Source organism: Chrysemys picta, chromosome 22 (genome assembly GCF_011386835.1).
Source record: "Chrysemys picta bellii isolate R12L10 chromosome 22, ASM1138683v2, whole genome shotgun sequence".
NCBI classification, from domain to species: domain Eukaryota; kingdom Metazoa; phylum Chordata; order Testudines; family Emydidae; genus Chrysemys; species Chrysemys picta.
Genome location: NC_088812.1, coordinates 6,983,336 through 6,998,357, shown reverse-complemented (window position 1 = coordinate 6,998,357; position 15,022 = coordinate 6,983,336). Strand labels below are relative to the sequence as shown.

At 61.9% G+C, this 15,022-nt stretch overlaps 1 protein-coding gene across 3 annotated transcripts in view; it reads left to right on the top strand.

The window, feature by feature from the left end:
* PKN1 (protein kinase N1) overlaps positions 1-15,022 on the top strand; it is a 48,422-nt gene that overhangs the window by 15,384 nt on the left and 18,016 nt on the right. The window contains exons 1-2 of one of the 3 annotated variants that reach the window (XR_010594449.1): positions 8,872-9,289; positions 10,550-10,847. Coding sequence is in view for 2 of the 3 variants with exons in the window: in XM_008173440.4 (XP_008171662.2) it covers positions 9,245-9,289; positions 10,550-10,847 (343 nt within the window). In the remaining variant the exon portion in view is untranslated. Of the gene's footprint in view, positions 1-8,871; positions 9,290-10,549; positions 10,848-15,022 lie in introns of those variants that run through there. The other 2 variants (XM_008173440.4, XM_024110029.3) reach the window with 2 other exon arrangements.

Sequence of the window (15,022 nt, the reverse complement as noted above, 5' to 3'; positions counted from 1 at the left end):
CTAGTGCCGCCTTGGGGCATTGGGGCCAGCGCTGATGGGAGGGCGCCCCCTGCTGAGCCCTGACCCCCGCTCCCTGCAGCACAGCGCCCCTTAGTGCTGCCCTGGGGCATTGGGGCCAGCACTGATGGGAGGGCGCACCCAACTGAGCTCTGCTCCCTGCAGCACAGCGCCCCCTAGGGCTGCACTGAGGCACCCTGGGTGTTGTTCCAGGCAGCGTCCCGGTCCCTATCTCTCCGGCGCCATCCCGGCATTGAGCTCCGGCCAGCAGCCCTCACGCTGACTCGATTCCTATCTTGGCAGCAGCCCCTTAATGAAAAGGGCCTTGAGAAATGATCAGGTTAGCCTAGGCCGGCGCTGGTGATTGATGGAGGGCAGCAGGCAGGGTGTGTGTGTGTGTGTGCATGCGCGCCAGGGCCTGCAGCTCCCGGGACTGGCTCATGCTAGGGGATGATGGGTGTCTGGGTTGGGGAGAGGGCGCTGGAGCCGGGGACCGGCCGGATGATCTGCTGGGCGAGCATTACCGGAGTGGCAGGGAGAGGGGACGTGATGGATCCTGGGTTGGGGAGAGGGTCTCTCAGCCCTGCAGGCCCCCCTGCCTTGTGGATCTCCAGGGGAGGGGGGGGTACGACCCCTCTTAGCACCCCCCTGACTCCCTTGTAGGAGAAGAAAGGAAGTCGGTCTCCCTTCACGCTTTGGCCAGGCAGTGCTTTTATTTATATTATGCTGCCATCGAAATGCTACTGAGACACGCACACCCCTCACCAGGCCGGGAGCTGCAGGGACCCTGCATGAGAGACAGTCTCTACCTCGTATTGCTTCCAGTCCTCGTAGACAAAGGCAGGCTCCTTGGCCCCGGTTCCTGCACCACATGGCCACGGTCACAGTAAGGTTGGCAGAGCCGGGAATCGCACCCAGATCCTCTGGCCTTGACCCGCCAGCCCCTCCTTTCTCCAGCGGCGCCAGCCTGCTCCCAGTCGCGTCACGCCCGGAACAGCTGTTGCCTTGTCACGTGGTGGCTCCGGCCCCCCTGCTCCCCCAAAGCCTTTGGCAGAGGGGAGCCGGCATTGCTGCAGCTGTCACCCATGCTGGTGCTGCCTCCCAGTGCTCCCGATCCCCCCAAACTCCCGACCAGCTCCGGGCACATGCCAGGGGGGTTCCCAGCCGAGATCCCGTCTCTCCCATCTGGCCTGGACTCTGTGAGAGGCTGGTACTAAACCCCCTCCCAAGACCTCTCTGCCTCCCCCTCTTGCATCAGGGTGGGGGTGTCACAGGAACAGGCTTGTGGGTCGCACTAGCAGGTCCCTGGGGTGGTTCATTTGCACCAGTGCACGGTGACAATAGTAACGTCCGTAGACCTCAGGGCGCTTTCTAAAGCATTATTTCCCCCAGTTTACAGATGGGGAAATCGAGGCACAGGGGGGTGACTTGCCCAAGGTGACTTGCCCAGGGTCACCCAGTGGCCGGGCCGGAAACTGAGTCCCGGGGCAGCGATCTGACCACTCGACCATGCTGGGACTTGTGAATTCCCTTTGCACTGGTGAAAACTGCCTCCGTTCTGTCAAAGGGCCCTCCGCACACGCCTTGCGCTGGCTGCCTGGTGTGGCTCTGCCACAACACCATGAGACCCTGCACCGAGCAAGGGGCACTGGCCCTTTAAATCACGTCCTGTGTCCCGCACGTGCCAGTGCCGGGGCAGGGCCCTGGGAAGGAAGCTGCTCCCCACCCCGGGGACTCCTGTTAAAGGCGACCTGCAGCTGGGTGGGTGGTCGGCTGCAGAGAAGGGCTGCGGGGAGCAGATCTGAGCGGAGGAGAGGACAGAGTGGGCTGACACGCTGGCTGAGCGGGGATCTGCTCACGCCCTAGAAATAGGGGGCAGTGATGTCTCCCAAGGCTGGGCTAGGTGCCCTAAAGGGTTAAATCCCAGTGCGCTGGCCCGGCTGCAGTGAATCCATGGGGGCTGCTGGACGCAGACAGACCCCGCAGCTCCCTCGGCTTCTGCACTACCTTGCTAGGGGGATTCTGGATTGACCCCGGCCCAGCCCTCGTGGGGCTCTGCAGAGCCACGTTCGGGCCCTGATGTAGATCCCCCAAGCCATACCCCATCCGCCTTGTGCCACAGCGGGGCCCTTGGAGCAGGCGTGCTTGGAGCTAGACCCCCTCGGTCAGGCCGGGACACCGCCGAGCTGGGGCAGGTCGCCCGGGCCGTGGAGCTGGGAGGCATTCAGGTCTTGTCACCCCCCAGCTGAGTCGGCAGCTCTCTGGAGCTCAGAGCCTGAATCCGTTACCAGGGGTGGTGGGAGGGACGGTCGCTCCTGTCGGCCTGAACCGAAGCCAGCCTGGTCTGCTGGGTGCTACGCACGCCCCAACTGGGATCCCTGCAGGGAGCCCCCTTCTCAGTCAGGAGAGGGGTCTGTGCAGCGCCCGGCATGACGGGGGCCCTGATCTCAGTCTGGGGGGAGGGGAGGGGTCTGTGCAGCGCCCGGCATGACGGGATCTCGCTCAGATCTATATACCCAGTAGCATTAATTCAGATGAATTTCCCCTCCTAGCTTGCCAACTGCCGGCTCTCTCAGCTCGGGGAGTTGCCTTCCCGCTCTCCTCCCCCCCACCCGCCTCTCCTCTCTGCCAGGGCAGCGCCCCCACCCACCCCCGCGCCATCGGGGCTCTGGCACTGAGCCCCGTGGTGCCAGCGGCCAGGGAGGGTGAATGGCTGCTTTGTGCTGCTCGAGGCTCAGCTGTCCAGAGACGCTGACGGGGGAACTGGACGCGGTCCGACGGAAGCGGGTGTCCAGGGGATTGGCCCAGCAGTGGCCAGGGGCCAGTAACCCCCTGGCAGTGAGACCGAATGTGCCAAGACTATGGACCTGGGAGAAGGTGAATTACAGGCACGGCCCCATGCGCTCTGGCTGGAAACGGGCACTCGCTGACTTCAGTGCCACGCAGGTCTCATGGGCGCAATGCACCCTGGGCCCTCTCTGCCTGGCATGGCCCAACCAACGGGCACTGGGGTCAGTGATAGCACCAGGCAGCCCACACCCCATCGCTGCGTGCCACCACTCACTGGGTGCTGCCAGAGCTGGGGGCAATGGGGTGACTGAATGAGAGGAAGGGTGGCCCAGTGGTTAGAGCACAAGAGACCTGGGAGATCTGGGTTCAAGTCCTGGCTCTGCCACAGACTCCCAGAGTGACCTCTGACAAGTCACTCAGCCAGTCTGTGCTTCAGTTTCCCTGGCCCACAGGGGGTGTGAGGAGCCCAGATGCTATGGTGATGGGGCTCTATAATGATCTTAGATCCCACTCTGCTCTCTCAGGCACCAACCCTCATTACAGGTTTTACTGGGGTTTAGTTGTTTTAGTGGTGGCGTGAGGGGGGAGCCAGAACACCTGGGTTCCATCCATCCCCAGCCCTGGGAGGGGAGTGGGGTCTAGTGGTTAGTGAGGAGAGGCCTGGGAATCAAGACTCCTGGGTTCCAATCCCTGCTGTGTCCCTGGTTCCCAGTACAACTTCAGGCCAATTTCTCTGTGCCTCAGTTTCCTCCCCCCGTGAGTGCAGGGATCATAGGCCCAGCCCCCGGGGTTGCTTGTGGGACTCAGTCGAGGTCTGTAAAGGGCTGTGGGAGCCTGTGCCCAGGACAGAGGGATTTGGGAGCCGTTGCCCTGCGTGTGAGCCGAGGGCAGGGGGGTGGAAGTAGATGCTGCGGGCGCCTCCAGCACAGGCCGTGGGGCTGCAGGGTAGCGTTGGAGAGAGACACGGGGCTCTGGGGCAGAAGCCAAACCCGCTTGGGATCCCAGGGTGGGAAATGCTGGGCTTGGCAGATGGCCAGTTGGCTGCTCTCTGCTCGGCTCAGCCTGGTTAACCAAGGCCATGTTATTAGGTGTATTATGGTAGCACCTAGATGCCCCAGCTGAAACCAGGGCCCCATTGTGCCAGGTGCTGCCCAGACCCAGTGAGAGGCAGTCCCTGCCCTGGAGAACTCAGAGTGAATAGACCGAAGGTGGGAGAGGAAACTGAGGCACAGAGCAGAGAGGGCATTTGCCTGTGGTCACCCAGCAGTGGATAGAACCCAGGAGTCCTGGCTCCTAACCCCCCCACCCACCCACTAGACCCCACTCCCCTCCCTGAGCCGGGGATAGAACCCAGGAGTCCTGCGCCCCTCAGCCCTGCCGTACAGCACGTTTTCTCCATTCTCCCTGCCTCAGCTGGGGGCCCATCTAGCTCGGTCTCCTGGCAGCAGCAGCTGCTGCAAAGGAGGGGGTAGGGACAGCTGCCCCCCCGGGAGATCAGGGTGAGGACGGGGGTTCAAACCCAGATCCCAGCCCCGACAATCGCCCTAGAGCCGCAGCTGCCGAGGGAACGTTGACCAGCGGGGCCAGTGGGGTTTGCATCTCTGGGGAGCGCGGAGGCTGACAGCAGAGCCTGGGTCTCCGAAAGGCTGGCGGAGGGAAGGGGGTGTCTGATGCCCGTGCTGCCGCACCAGCCGACTCCCGGTTTGCTCTCGGGGTTCCATGAAATCCCTGCTCCCCCAGGCCATGGCTCCCCTGTGCGAGCTGCTCCAGGGGCCAGTGGCACCAGTGGAACGTCCCTGCAGGGGTCTGGGCTTGGGGCTCGGCGGGTCCAGCTGGGGCCTTCCACATGCAGTTTCCAGGCTGGATCCTCGGCAGCGAGAGGCCCAGTGATGTGGGCAACAACGCAGCCCGGGCGGGTCGGCACCTGCCAGGGGGTCTGGCCCCACCGACCCCAGCGCGGCCAGGGCGGGTCGGCACTAGCTGGGGATCTCCCCATTGACTGCAGTGGGGCAGTGCCCCTTTATGCCCACAGGGAATCTGGCCCCCAGACCTCAGCGCTGGGTCTGGGCGGCTCGTCCTGCTGCAAAGGAGCTTGTGCGTGAGGCTGGTTTGCATACAGCTGCCCGGCCTGCCCCTCCTCCCGGGAGCCTGCCTGGGATGCTGGTTATTATTCAAATGTAATTTCTCTAAGGCCAGGAACACAGAGATCCCCTGCCCCAGCCCCGGCCGTGCCTCTGATGTTATTTAAAGAACCAGTCCAGCTAATGCAGCCTGGATCCCAGCATCCGCCCTCCGTCCCACACAAGGAACCAACTGGCCAGCCAAACTCCTGCCCTTCCCCCCTCCTCGAGGCCGAGTGCCCCTCCCAGTCCTGCCAGCGCCCCCTGCTGCTCAGTTGTCGCGGTGCGCTGCGGATCCAGACTCACGTACCGTTTATATTGGGGTTGCGCCTGGAAGCTGCACCTGGAATCAGGCCTCGTGGTGCTAGGCGCTGTCCGGCCCGGACGGGCTTGGCTCCCACAGCTCTGTTCCCAGTCGAGCTCCAGCGTAAACAGGGCACTGGGAGCTTGTGGGCTTTGGAGAAGCCGGTTCTGGTGGGGGCTGGACAAGCCAGGATGCTGGGCGTGAGGCCAGATTAGCCGCACTGTTTCTTTAAATAACATTAAAGGCGCCAGCGGGGGAGGGGAAAGGAGCCACGGGGTCAAGATGACACATTCGTGGGGCGGGCTCTAAAATCTGAAACAGCGAACGGGTTGCATGAGCAGGGTCTTTGCACATGGGTGAGGGTTTGCAATTGGAGCATGGTTCCGGGGGGGGGGGGGGCATCAGCAGGGGGCGCTGTTACAAAGCCTGACATGCTCTTCGTGTGCGAGCGACTGTTCAGCCTCGGGCGGGTCGACTTGCTGCTGGTGGCGTTGACATGCCCATGCTTCGCAGGGGAGCTGCTGCAAGCGGTAGGGGAGTTTGCTCCCAGCCTGGGGCTCTCCAGCGAGAGTCAGTGCTTGGGGCAGAGTCACTCCCTGGGCACCGGGTGTCAGTGCAGGGCTGAGATCCAGGGTTGCCCTGCATGCTGTTGTGCCCACCTCTGCCCCAGGACTGGGGCAGTGACAATAAACTAGTTACACTGAGGGATTCCCCAGGCACCGCACCATCGATTCCTCCCCCAAGAGGAAACCTCCCCGTGGGGCCCAGCGCCCTGCTGCCGCTCAGCGCAGTGGGTGACAACACTTAACCCTTCCACAGTGCGTTAGCACTGCCCAGATATGAGCCAGTTACCAACCCCGCCGGCAGGAAGCAGGGTCTGTATCGTCCTCACCATTGTGCTGATGGGGAAACTGAGGCACAGAGAGGCAGTGACTTGCTCCAGGTCACCCAGCAAGTCAGTGGCAGAGCTGGGACTGGAACCCAGGGCCCTCCAGGTGGCCAGTCCTCCTGTCGAGTACCCTGCTTCTCAGGAGCAATTGGCTCCTTTTGAATCCGAGCCAGGCGGTGCTGTCGGCCCCATGTTGGCTGCTATGGTGGAATACATACCCCTGGATGTTCCCAGACCCTCGGCCTTGCAGCTCCCTTGGCAAACCCCTCAGTGCTGTGACTCGCAGACCAGGGGCCGATCGGGGGGAGTTAGGGTGGAAGGTGCATTGGGCAGCAGCTGGCTGGAGAAAATGTGCTGGGTGGGCTCCTCGAAGGACGAGGTGTCTGCTGAAGGGAACCAGATCACCAGGCCGCCAGGTTTCCTGCGAGCCGCTCCAGGCACGGGGCTGGGGATACGGCCAGCCAAGGGCAGGGCCGGTTCCTCCTAGCCGGTAGCTCGTATTTTCACTTCTTTTAAAAGGCTTCATCTTTCCGGTCACGGGCTGAGCCAGCCTCCGCCTGTCCCCGGAGATCAGGCACCTGAACTCCCAAAGCGAGCTTTCATCTTGGGGGCTTGGGGATTCCCTGCTGCAAGCCGAGGGATGTGGGTCCCCCCTAGCATGGCATTGGGGTCAGCACAGACTGTCTGGGGAGAGCGCCCCCTGCTGAGCCCTCTGCCCGCTCCCTGCAGCACAGCGCCCCCTGCTTAGCCCGGCTCTCTGCAGCACAGCGCCCCCCAGCGCTGCACCAGGCCGGCACCGCCTCCGGGGAGCTCTAGTGAGTCACCGCTCTCGTTTCCTGCAGCCGGAGATCTCCCGACCAGGCTTCGACCCTGTGATCTGGCTGCATGCCAGCGCTGGGTGGAGCTGCCCAGCCAGCGCCCTTGGCCGCTAGGCCACGGGTGCCGTTCCCAGGGAGTCCCAACCCTTCCCGTGGCGCAGCGATGGAGCAGCACAGAGGGGTCGCCTCTTGCTCCCACTCACCCCGGCCAGCCGTGGGCTGGCCCCTTGCAGGCTGCTGGCCCCGGGCCTGCTGACCTTTCCGGGAACTGCCAGGATTTGGGAGAGACTCCGGCCTCTTCCTGTGACTCACTGCAGCCTGGTCTGTGCGGGGATTCGCCTCCTGGAGACACCCCTGTGCAGGCCCCGGGCTGCTGTTTGCACCGGTGCAGCTGGCCCCTTGCCCCGGCGCAGACCCCGGCTTTGTCGGCTAGTGTGTGGGGCGGCGGCACCAGGGGTCGCAACTGGGGCCAGTCCCTGGGGCAGAAGGGCCCCCACCCCCACTTTACTGGTGCTGAGTCTCTGCAGTAACAGGGCCTGCTGCAGCTGTTTGGGCCGTGTGCTGGGGCCGGCGCTGGGTGGGAGACCTCAGACCAGTGGCTAGGGAGAGGTGTCAGAGGCGCTCTCCACTCGAGTCAGTGTTAGCCCCCGTGACACTGGGGTGCTGCAGGGTGGGGCCTCAGCCGGGGGTGCTTTCTTGCCTTCCAGTCTGTGCTGGCCCCAATGCCCCCACGTGGCACTAGGGGGTGCTCTGGGGTGGGGTGCTTAATAGGGGGTGCCTCAGTGTGGCACAAGGGGGTGCTGTGCTGCAGGGAGTGGGGTGAGCAGCTCAATGGGGTGGCACTAGGGGGCGCTGTGCTGCAGGGAATGAGGGGGGAGGGTCACCCAGCAGTGCCCAGCGCTGAGCCCGTCCCGTGTTGCACGGGGGCCCGTCTGTAGCTCCGGGGTGAGGACAGGGCAGCAGGGCTCTTGTGCAGCAAGGTGCGGCCAGCTGAGGTGGGCACGAGGCCTAGCCTGGCTGCCATGATGTGCTGAGTTACCCAATCTGCCCCCTCCCTCCCCCGCGTCTGTTCAACATCCCCCACGGCTCGGGTGGCACGTGGGGAGCAGCTGCTGCGACAGCTGCTCGCAGAGGGCCAGAAAAGGGGAAGGAGCTGCCCCCCATGCTCTGGGTCCTGTCCCGGCTCTGAGTTGGTGGACAGGAGAAATCTGACTGCCTGGGGCCTGCACAGGGCTGGTGGGTCTCTAGTACAGAGTTGATCAGGATGAAGGGAGAGTGCACCCCCCAGGCGCCTCTGGGGTGGGACACAGGGGCTGTCTATATAGGGATCCCTCATCCGGTGCTGAGATGCAACTACCTCTGGGGTGGGACAGGGGGGCTGTCTATACAGGGATCCTTCACCCGGTGCTGAGATGCAGCCACCTCTGGGGTGGGACGGGGGGCTGTCTATACAGGGATTCCCTCACCCGGCGCTGAGATGCAGACACCTCTGGCGTGGGACACGGGGGCTGTCTATATAGGGATCCCTCATCCGGTGCTGAGATGCAACTACCTCTGGGGTGGGACAGGGGGGCTGTCTATACAGGGATCCTTCACCCGGTGCTGAGATGCAGCCACCTCTGGGGTGGGACAGGGGGGCTGTCTATACAGGGATTCCCTCAACCGGCGCTGAGATGCAGACACCTCTGGCGTGGGACACGGGGGCTGACTATACAGGGATCCCTCACCCGGTGCTGAGATGCAGACGCCTCTGGGGTGGGACACGGGGGCTGTTCAGCTGGGATCCCTGGATGAACATCCCAGTTTTGGGGCCCAGAGGGCTCTGCCCCGGGGTGTTTCTAGGGGGAGCTTGGCCAGTGTCAAGGGGCTCTGTGTGCAGAGTTGGGGGCAGCATGTGGGGGGGAGCATTGCCTGGGGGGTGCAGTTTTCAGCCACTCAAGGCATGGTCCGGGAAGCTTCTGGAGGGATATGGGGTGGGGCCGTTTGGTCTCTGTGGGCGGGAGCTCAGCAGGTTCTCCCTGGGGGCATTTGGGGTTCAGCCTCAAACTCTGGGCCTGGCTCTGGGGGGGCTGCACTTGTGGGAGTCTCCCCCTCCCCCATTAACCCTTTTGGCCCAGGCTTGGCGGGGGCGGATCCAGGCCCAGCCTGCGGTGCTCGGTGCTCGGGTGGCTGGAGGCAGTGCTGTTAGGCGCGGGAAGGGGAAGTGGTTTTGTGACACGAGGGGGGCGGGGGGGGATAGACTCTGAGCAGCAGGAGGCCGGGTGTGGCCCAGCGCACGGACCCAAGGACGGACGGGGGGCCCGGCCTGGATCCCCCCGGGGCCAGGATGTCGCTCTCCGAGTCAGACTCCTGCTCTGAGCACGATCTGGAGGTACCCAGCCGGGTGGGAGCCCCAGGGGGGGCACGAATTGTCCCCGTCCCGCTGCCCTGGCACAGTGGAGACGTAGAGGGTGGCCCAGCCTGGCAAAGGGGCTGTGGGTGGCCCCCTAGGAGGGGAATCAGCCAACCCCCATCCCAGAAAATAAAATATGGCTCTGCAAGGCAGGGCACCGTGCGGGCCTGGTGGGGGATGGGAACCAGGGTGGGGGTGGTACTTGGGTGGCACCATGCAAGGGGCACGGTGCCTTTCTGCTACTGCGCCAGCTGCCTGCAAACGGCTGAGGGGGGAGGGGCGGACAGGAAGGGACAGGGTTCCGCCCCCACCTAGGCCCCCACGCCGCCATCTTCTAGCCAGCCCCCCCGCTGCTCCCCGAGAGGCCGGGGCAGCTCCGGGGTGGCGCGTTGTTCACTAAGGAGCCTCCCCCCTGGCTGTGCCACGTCCCGGGGGGTTGGGGGCTGCAGCACCAGGGCTGATTACTGAGTGCCGGGAGGGGTGGGAATCCCACGGGCAACGGGAAAACCAGCTGCCAGGCCCTGGCAGGGGGGCCGGGAGCCAGCTGGGCTACCTGGGAGGATCCTGGACGCAGATTTCCAGAGGACCACCCCGCCTGACCCCCCCCCCCGAGACCCTCGCCCAGCCGTCTCTGTGCTCAGAGATGAGCTGGTATTGTCCATATTATAGTAGGACTACAGGCCCCAACTGAGATCATCCCCCCTCCCTGGTCACTGCCCAGACCCTAACCAAGATCACCCCACCCCCGTAGTGCCGGGTGCTGCCCAGACCCCGACTGAGCTCGGGACAGGGGGCTGGGATGGGGCAGGGGAGGCCGTGAGCTTGGGGGGAATTGAGGGGCCGTTGGGTCAGCAGATGCAGGAGTCTAGAGGGGCAGGTGGGGGGCGGGTAGGGGGCTGTCAGGGGTGGAGGCTGTTGCAGGGCAGCCATAGAGGTGGGTGGCAGGGAGGGGGTTGTCGGGGGGCAGCCGAGGAGGTGGGCGGCAGGGTGGGGGCTGTGAGGGGTGAGGGGCTGTCGGGGGATAGCCGTGGAGGTGGGCAGCCCAGAGGGGGCTGTCGGGGGGCAGCTGTGGCAGTGGGCGGCAGGGAGGGGGCTGTCGGGGCAGCCGTGGAGGTGGGAGGCAGGAGGGGGGCTGTTGGGGGACAGCTGTGGCGGCAGGGAGGGGGCTATCGGGGGGCAGCCATGGAGGTGGGGCAGGGCCAGGCGCTGCAGGCCCTTCACCCGCGCTCTCCCCCGCAGGGCGAGCAGAGCTGGTCGGTCCTGGAGCAGCTGGCGCTCGATCCCAGCCCCGACCTGGCAGCCAGCAGCGTCCAGCTGCGCCTGGACGAGGAGAAGGAGCGGATCCGGCGCGAGATCCGCAAGGAGCTGAAGATCAAGGAGGGGGCGGAGAACCTGCGCCGGGCCACCACCGACCGCCGCAACCTGGCCAGCGTGGAGAGCCTGCTGCGCGGCTCCGACCGCAAACTGCGCCAGCTGCACTGCCGGCTGCAGCACCTGGACGCCCACATCATGGTCAAGGAGCCCGAGGAGAGCGGAGGTCAGGGGGCAGGGGCATGGCGGGCCTGGGGGGCAGGGAGCAGGGGTCATTGCTGGAGGACATGGGGGTCATACGGGGGTCCATGCCAGGGGGCCCAATGAGATGTTTTAGGTGCATTGAGCCATGTGAAGGAGAGAAACCTCCTGTCTCAGCTCCCAGCAACTCTCCCCCAAGAGCCAGATACTTTACCCCACGCCTGCAGGGTAAAGGCTCAGTGCTCCGAGTGCTAGGAGGGCTTGGGATGCTGCTAGCTCAGGGCTGTCCTGAAGAGGAGGCAGGTGCCAGGCGGACCCCCACTAGTGGCTGGGGTTCATCAGGGGGCTGGGCACTGCTCTTCCTCCTGAGATGCGACGCAAGAAGCAGGGAAGGGAACCACAAGGCAGCAAATGCTGAACAGAACCCAGGGGAGTCTCCATCACCCGGCAGCATTGGCCGGCGGAGCTTCCTGCCACTAGGTTATTGGCACTAGGTTAACCCTTGGCCTCACTGAGGCAGGATTCAAACAGGCTGGGGGGGTTGTCTGGGGCTGGAATGGAGGCCTCTGAACACCCGCAGGATTGGCAGGGAGCCCCCACCCCCACCCCGTGGTGTGGTGTCATAGTGTTAGCACTTGTGCCAAGATGCAGCCACCTCTGGGGTGGGGCCGCTCTTTGTACAGCTCTCCAGCTGTCGGGGGCAAGAGGGCTCGGCCCTGGGAGTGGATTCCCCCATCCCTGTGGGGATTTGCCTGCCTCTACGGTAGCTGGCAGATGGGCCCATTGAACTGCTCTGCCATGGGGATCCAGGCTGCATTGCTGAGATGGCCCCATGGAGGGTTAGGGGGCAGTGCAGACCCTGTGGGTCACAGCCACAGCTCCCCCCCCCCACCAGGAGCATTTTCACTAGCTCCCTCCTTCCCATCCAGCTGGGAATTGACCCCCCTCGGTGTCTGACTTGAGCTCCCTGAGTGCCAGGCCCCTGTGCGGTGCCAGGGCTGTACCAACGACTGGGATTTCATAACAGGAAGCCGCCACATGCCACATGCCACCTGCCCCAGCAGCGAATCGCGGCGCGAGCTGGGGGGTCCGAGGCAGGAAGCGACACGGCTGCTTCCTCTATTGAGCTAGAAAAACAAATTATCCGGCGCCTGCTACAGCCCCTCCCAGCCCAGCAGCCCCGAGTGCCCCCCCACCCCGAGAAAGTCCATCTGCTTCATTATGACTTAATCGGCATCAGGGAGACGTGGTGGGATAAGTCTCGTGACTGGGACACGGGGATGGGGGTACAGCCTGTTCAGGAAGGCCAGGCCGGGGGGGGGAAGGAAGCTGGTGCATTACACAAGAATACATAGGCTGGCTCTGATGGGCAGCAGGAGGCGGCTGTCAGACCAGTTGAGAGTCTCTGGGTAAAGATAAAGTGGGGGGGGGGGGGGGGGGGGGGGGGCGCTGTCCTGGTGGGGGGGTCTCCTCTAAACCACCCAACCCGGGGGAGGAGGCATTTCTAGAAGGAATAACAGAACTATCCAAACACACGCTCTGGTCGGAATGGGGACGTCACCTCCGGCACACGGCAAAGCGCAGAATTTCCAGGCAACTGTTGGGATGTGCTGGGGCCAGCTGTCTGTTCCACCAAGCGGAGGAAGTGACAGGGGAGTGGAGGGTGGGCAGCCCGGGATTCTGACCCAATTGGTTTTGCGTCTGAAGGCGATTTGGGTGGAAGCAATCGGGAAATGACAGCTTTCAGGACCCTGAGGAAAGAGAGCAGCAGAATAAGGGCGATCAGGAGAAAATCTCCAGGATGAAGGAGTCGAGCAGTTTGTCAAAGAGCCAGTGTTAAAGGCACAACTGCAAACCAGCCCAAGGCCAAGGCAAGAGAGGAAGAATAGGGAGAGGCCAAGATGGCTTCTTCAGGGACTCTCTAACGACTTGAGAATCAAAAAGGAAACCTACAAGAAATGGGAACAGGGACAGATTGATCAGGAGAACAAAAACACAGCACAAGCTTGTAGGGACGATATCAGAGAGGCTAAGGCACAAAATGAGTTACACCCAGCAAGGGACATAAACAGCGGTAAGAAGAGATCCTTTAAATCCATTAGGAGCGAGAGACGGACGAAGGAAAGCGGGGAAGGAGAGCAAACAACCAATGGCGTCAAGAGAGCTGAGGCGTTTAATGCCTGTTTTGCTTCAGTCTTCATTAAAAAGGTTAATGGAGAGCAGACATTCAGTACAATTAATATTAACCACCAGGGGGAAGGAACACAAGCCAATCTAGGGAATGATCAGGTTAAAGAATATTTCGATGTTAGGTGTGTTCAAGTCGGCAGGGCCCAGTGCAGTTCGTCCTATTTCAGGAACTAACAGCAGCAATCGCACCACCATTAGCAATTATCTCTGAGAACTCCTGGAGGGCCGATGAGGTCCCAGAGGAGGGAGAAGGGCAAACATAGAACTTGTCTTTTAAAAGGGGAACAGAGAACCCGATCAGCCTGACTTCGCTAGCTGGAAAGACACTGGAACAAATTATTAACCAATCAGTTTGTAAGCAGGTAGAGCACAGTAGGGTTAAGAGGAATAGGCAGCATGGATTTGTCAAGAACAAATCATGCCAAACCAATCTAATTTCCTTCTCTGTCAGGGTTCCTGGCCAAGTGGACGGGGGGAAGCAGTAGATGTGATACGGTTTGATTTTAGTGAGGCTTTTGACACAGTCCCACGTGACATTTTCATACGCAAACTAGGGAAATGTGGTCTAGATACAAATACTCTAAGGTGGGTGCACAACTGATTGAAATACCCTACTCAAAGAGCAGCTCTCAATGGTTCGCAGTCAGACCGGGAAGGCGTGTCTAGCAGGTCCCGCAGGGGTCAGTCCTGGGCCCAGTTCTAGTCAATATTCTCATTAATGAATTGGGTAACGGAGTGCAGAGTGTGCTGATAAAACTTGCGTCTGACGCCAGGCTTTGTGGAGGCCAGGATTGGAATTCAAAACGACCGTGACACATTGGAGAATTGGCCTGAAATCAACAAGATGAAATTCAGTAAAGACAAGTGCAGAGTACTTCACTCAGGAAGGAAAAATCGAATGCACAACCAGAAAATGGGGAATACCTGGCTAGGCAGTCGAAGTGCTGGAAAGGAGCTGGGGTTACAGCGGATCACAAATCGAATACGAGTCAACAGTGTGAAAAAGGCTGATCTCATTCTGGGGTGTATTAACAGGAGTGTCATATGTATGACACGGGAGGTGACTGTCCCACTCTTCTCAGCACTGGGGAGGCCTCAGCTGGAGTCCCGTGTCCAGTTCTGGGTGTCGCGCTTTAGGGAAGATGTGGACACGTTGCAGAGAGGCCAGAGGAGAGCACCAAACATGATCGAAGGTTTAGCAAACCGGATCTGTGAGGAAAGGTTCAAACCTGGGCATGTTTAGCCTGAGAAAAGACGACTGAGGGGGACCTGAGAACAGTCTTCAAATATGCTAAGGGTTGTTACAAAGAGGACAGGGAGATTTCGGTTGGATATTAGGCAAAACTTTCTAACTCCAAGGGGAGTTCGGCTCTGGAATAGGCGACCGAGGGCGGTTGTGGAATCACCGTTATTGGAGGTTTGTAAGAACAGTTTAGACCAACCCCTGTCAGGGACGGGCTAGGGTTACTTGGTCCTGCTGCAGAACAGGGGGATGGACTAGGTGACCTCTCAAGGTCCCTTTGAGCCTGACATTTGTGCGATTCCCTGCCTGGCGCAAAAAATGCAGCTGCCTCTGGGGTGGGGCATGGCAGGGGTCAGACCATGCACAGGGGGATTTGACCCTCTCTGCTCAATGAGATGTTTTAGGTGCATTGATCCAAGTGAAGGAGAGAAACCTCTTGTCTCAGCTCCCAGCAACTCTTCCTCAAGAGCCAAATACTGGGGCTTCCCTCCCCCACGCCTGCAGGGTAAAGGCACCTGGGGCCGGGATGGTTCTTTGTCTTTAGGGCCCTGGGTTCAAATGTGGCCCTAAGTCAAACTCCCTCTGGACAGCGAGCCAGATCCCCCAGATAGCCTATGTGTGGGGAGCCCCGGGCTGGCAGGGAGCTGCCGGTCAGGATTGAGGGGCATTGGCAGAGCTGGGGAGTCCAGAAGAAACCGTCACACGATTACTTTGTCCTTCTCCCTGGGTGCGGACCCCATTTCGGGGTGGGCCAGGACTGATGCTCT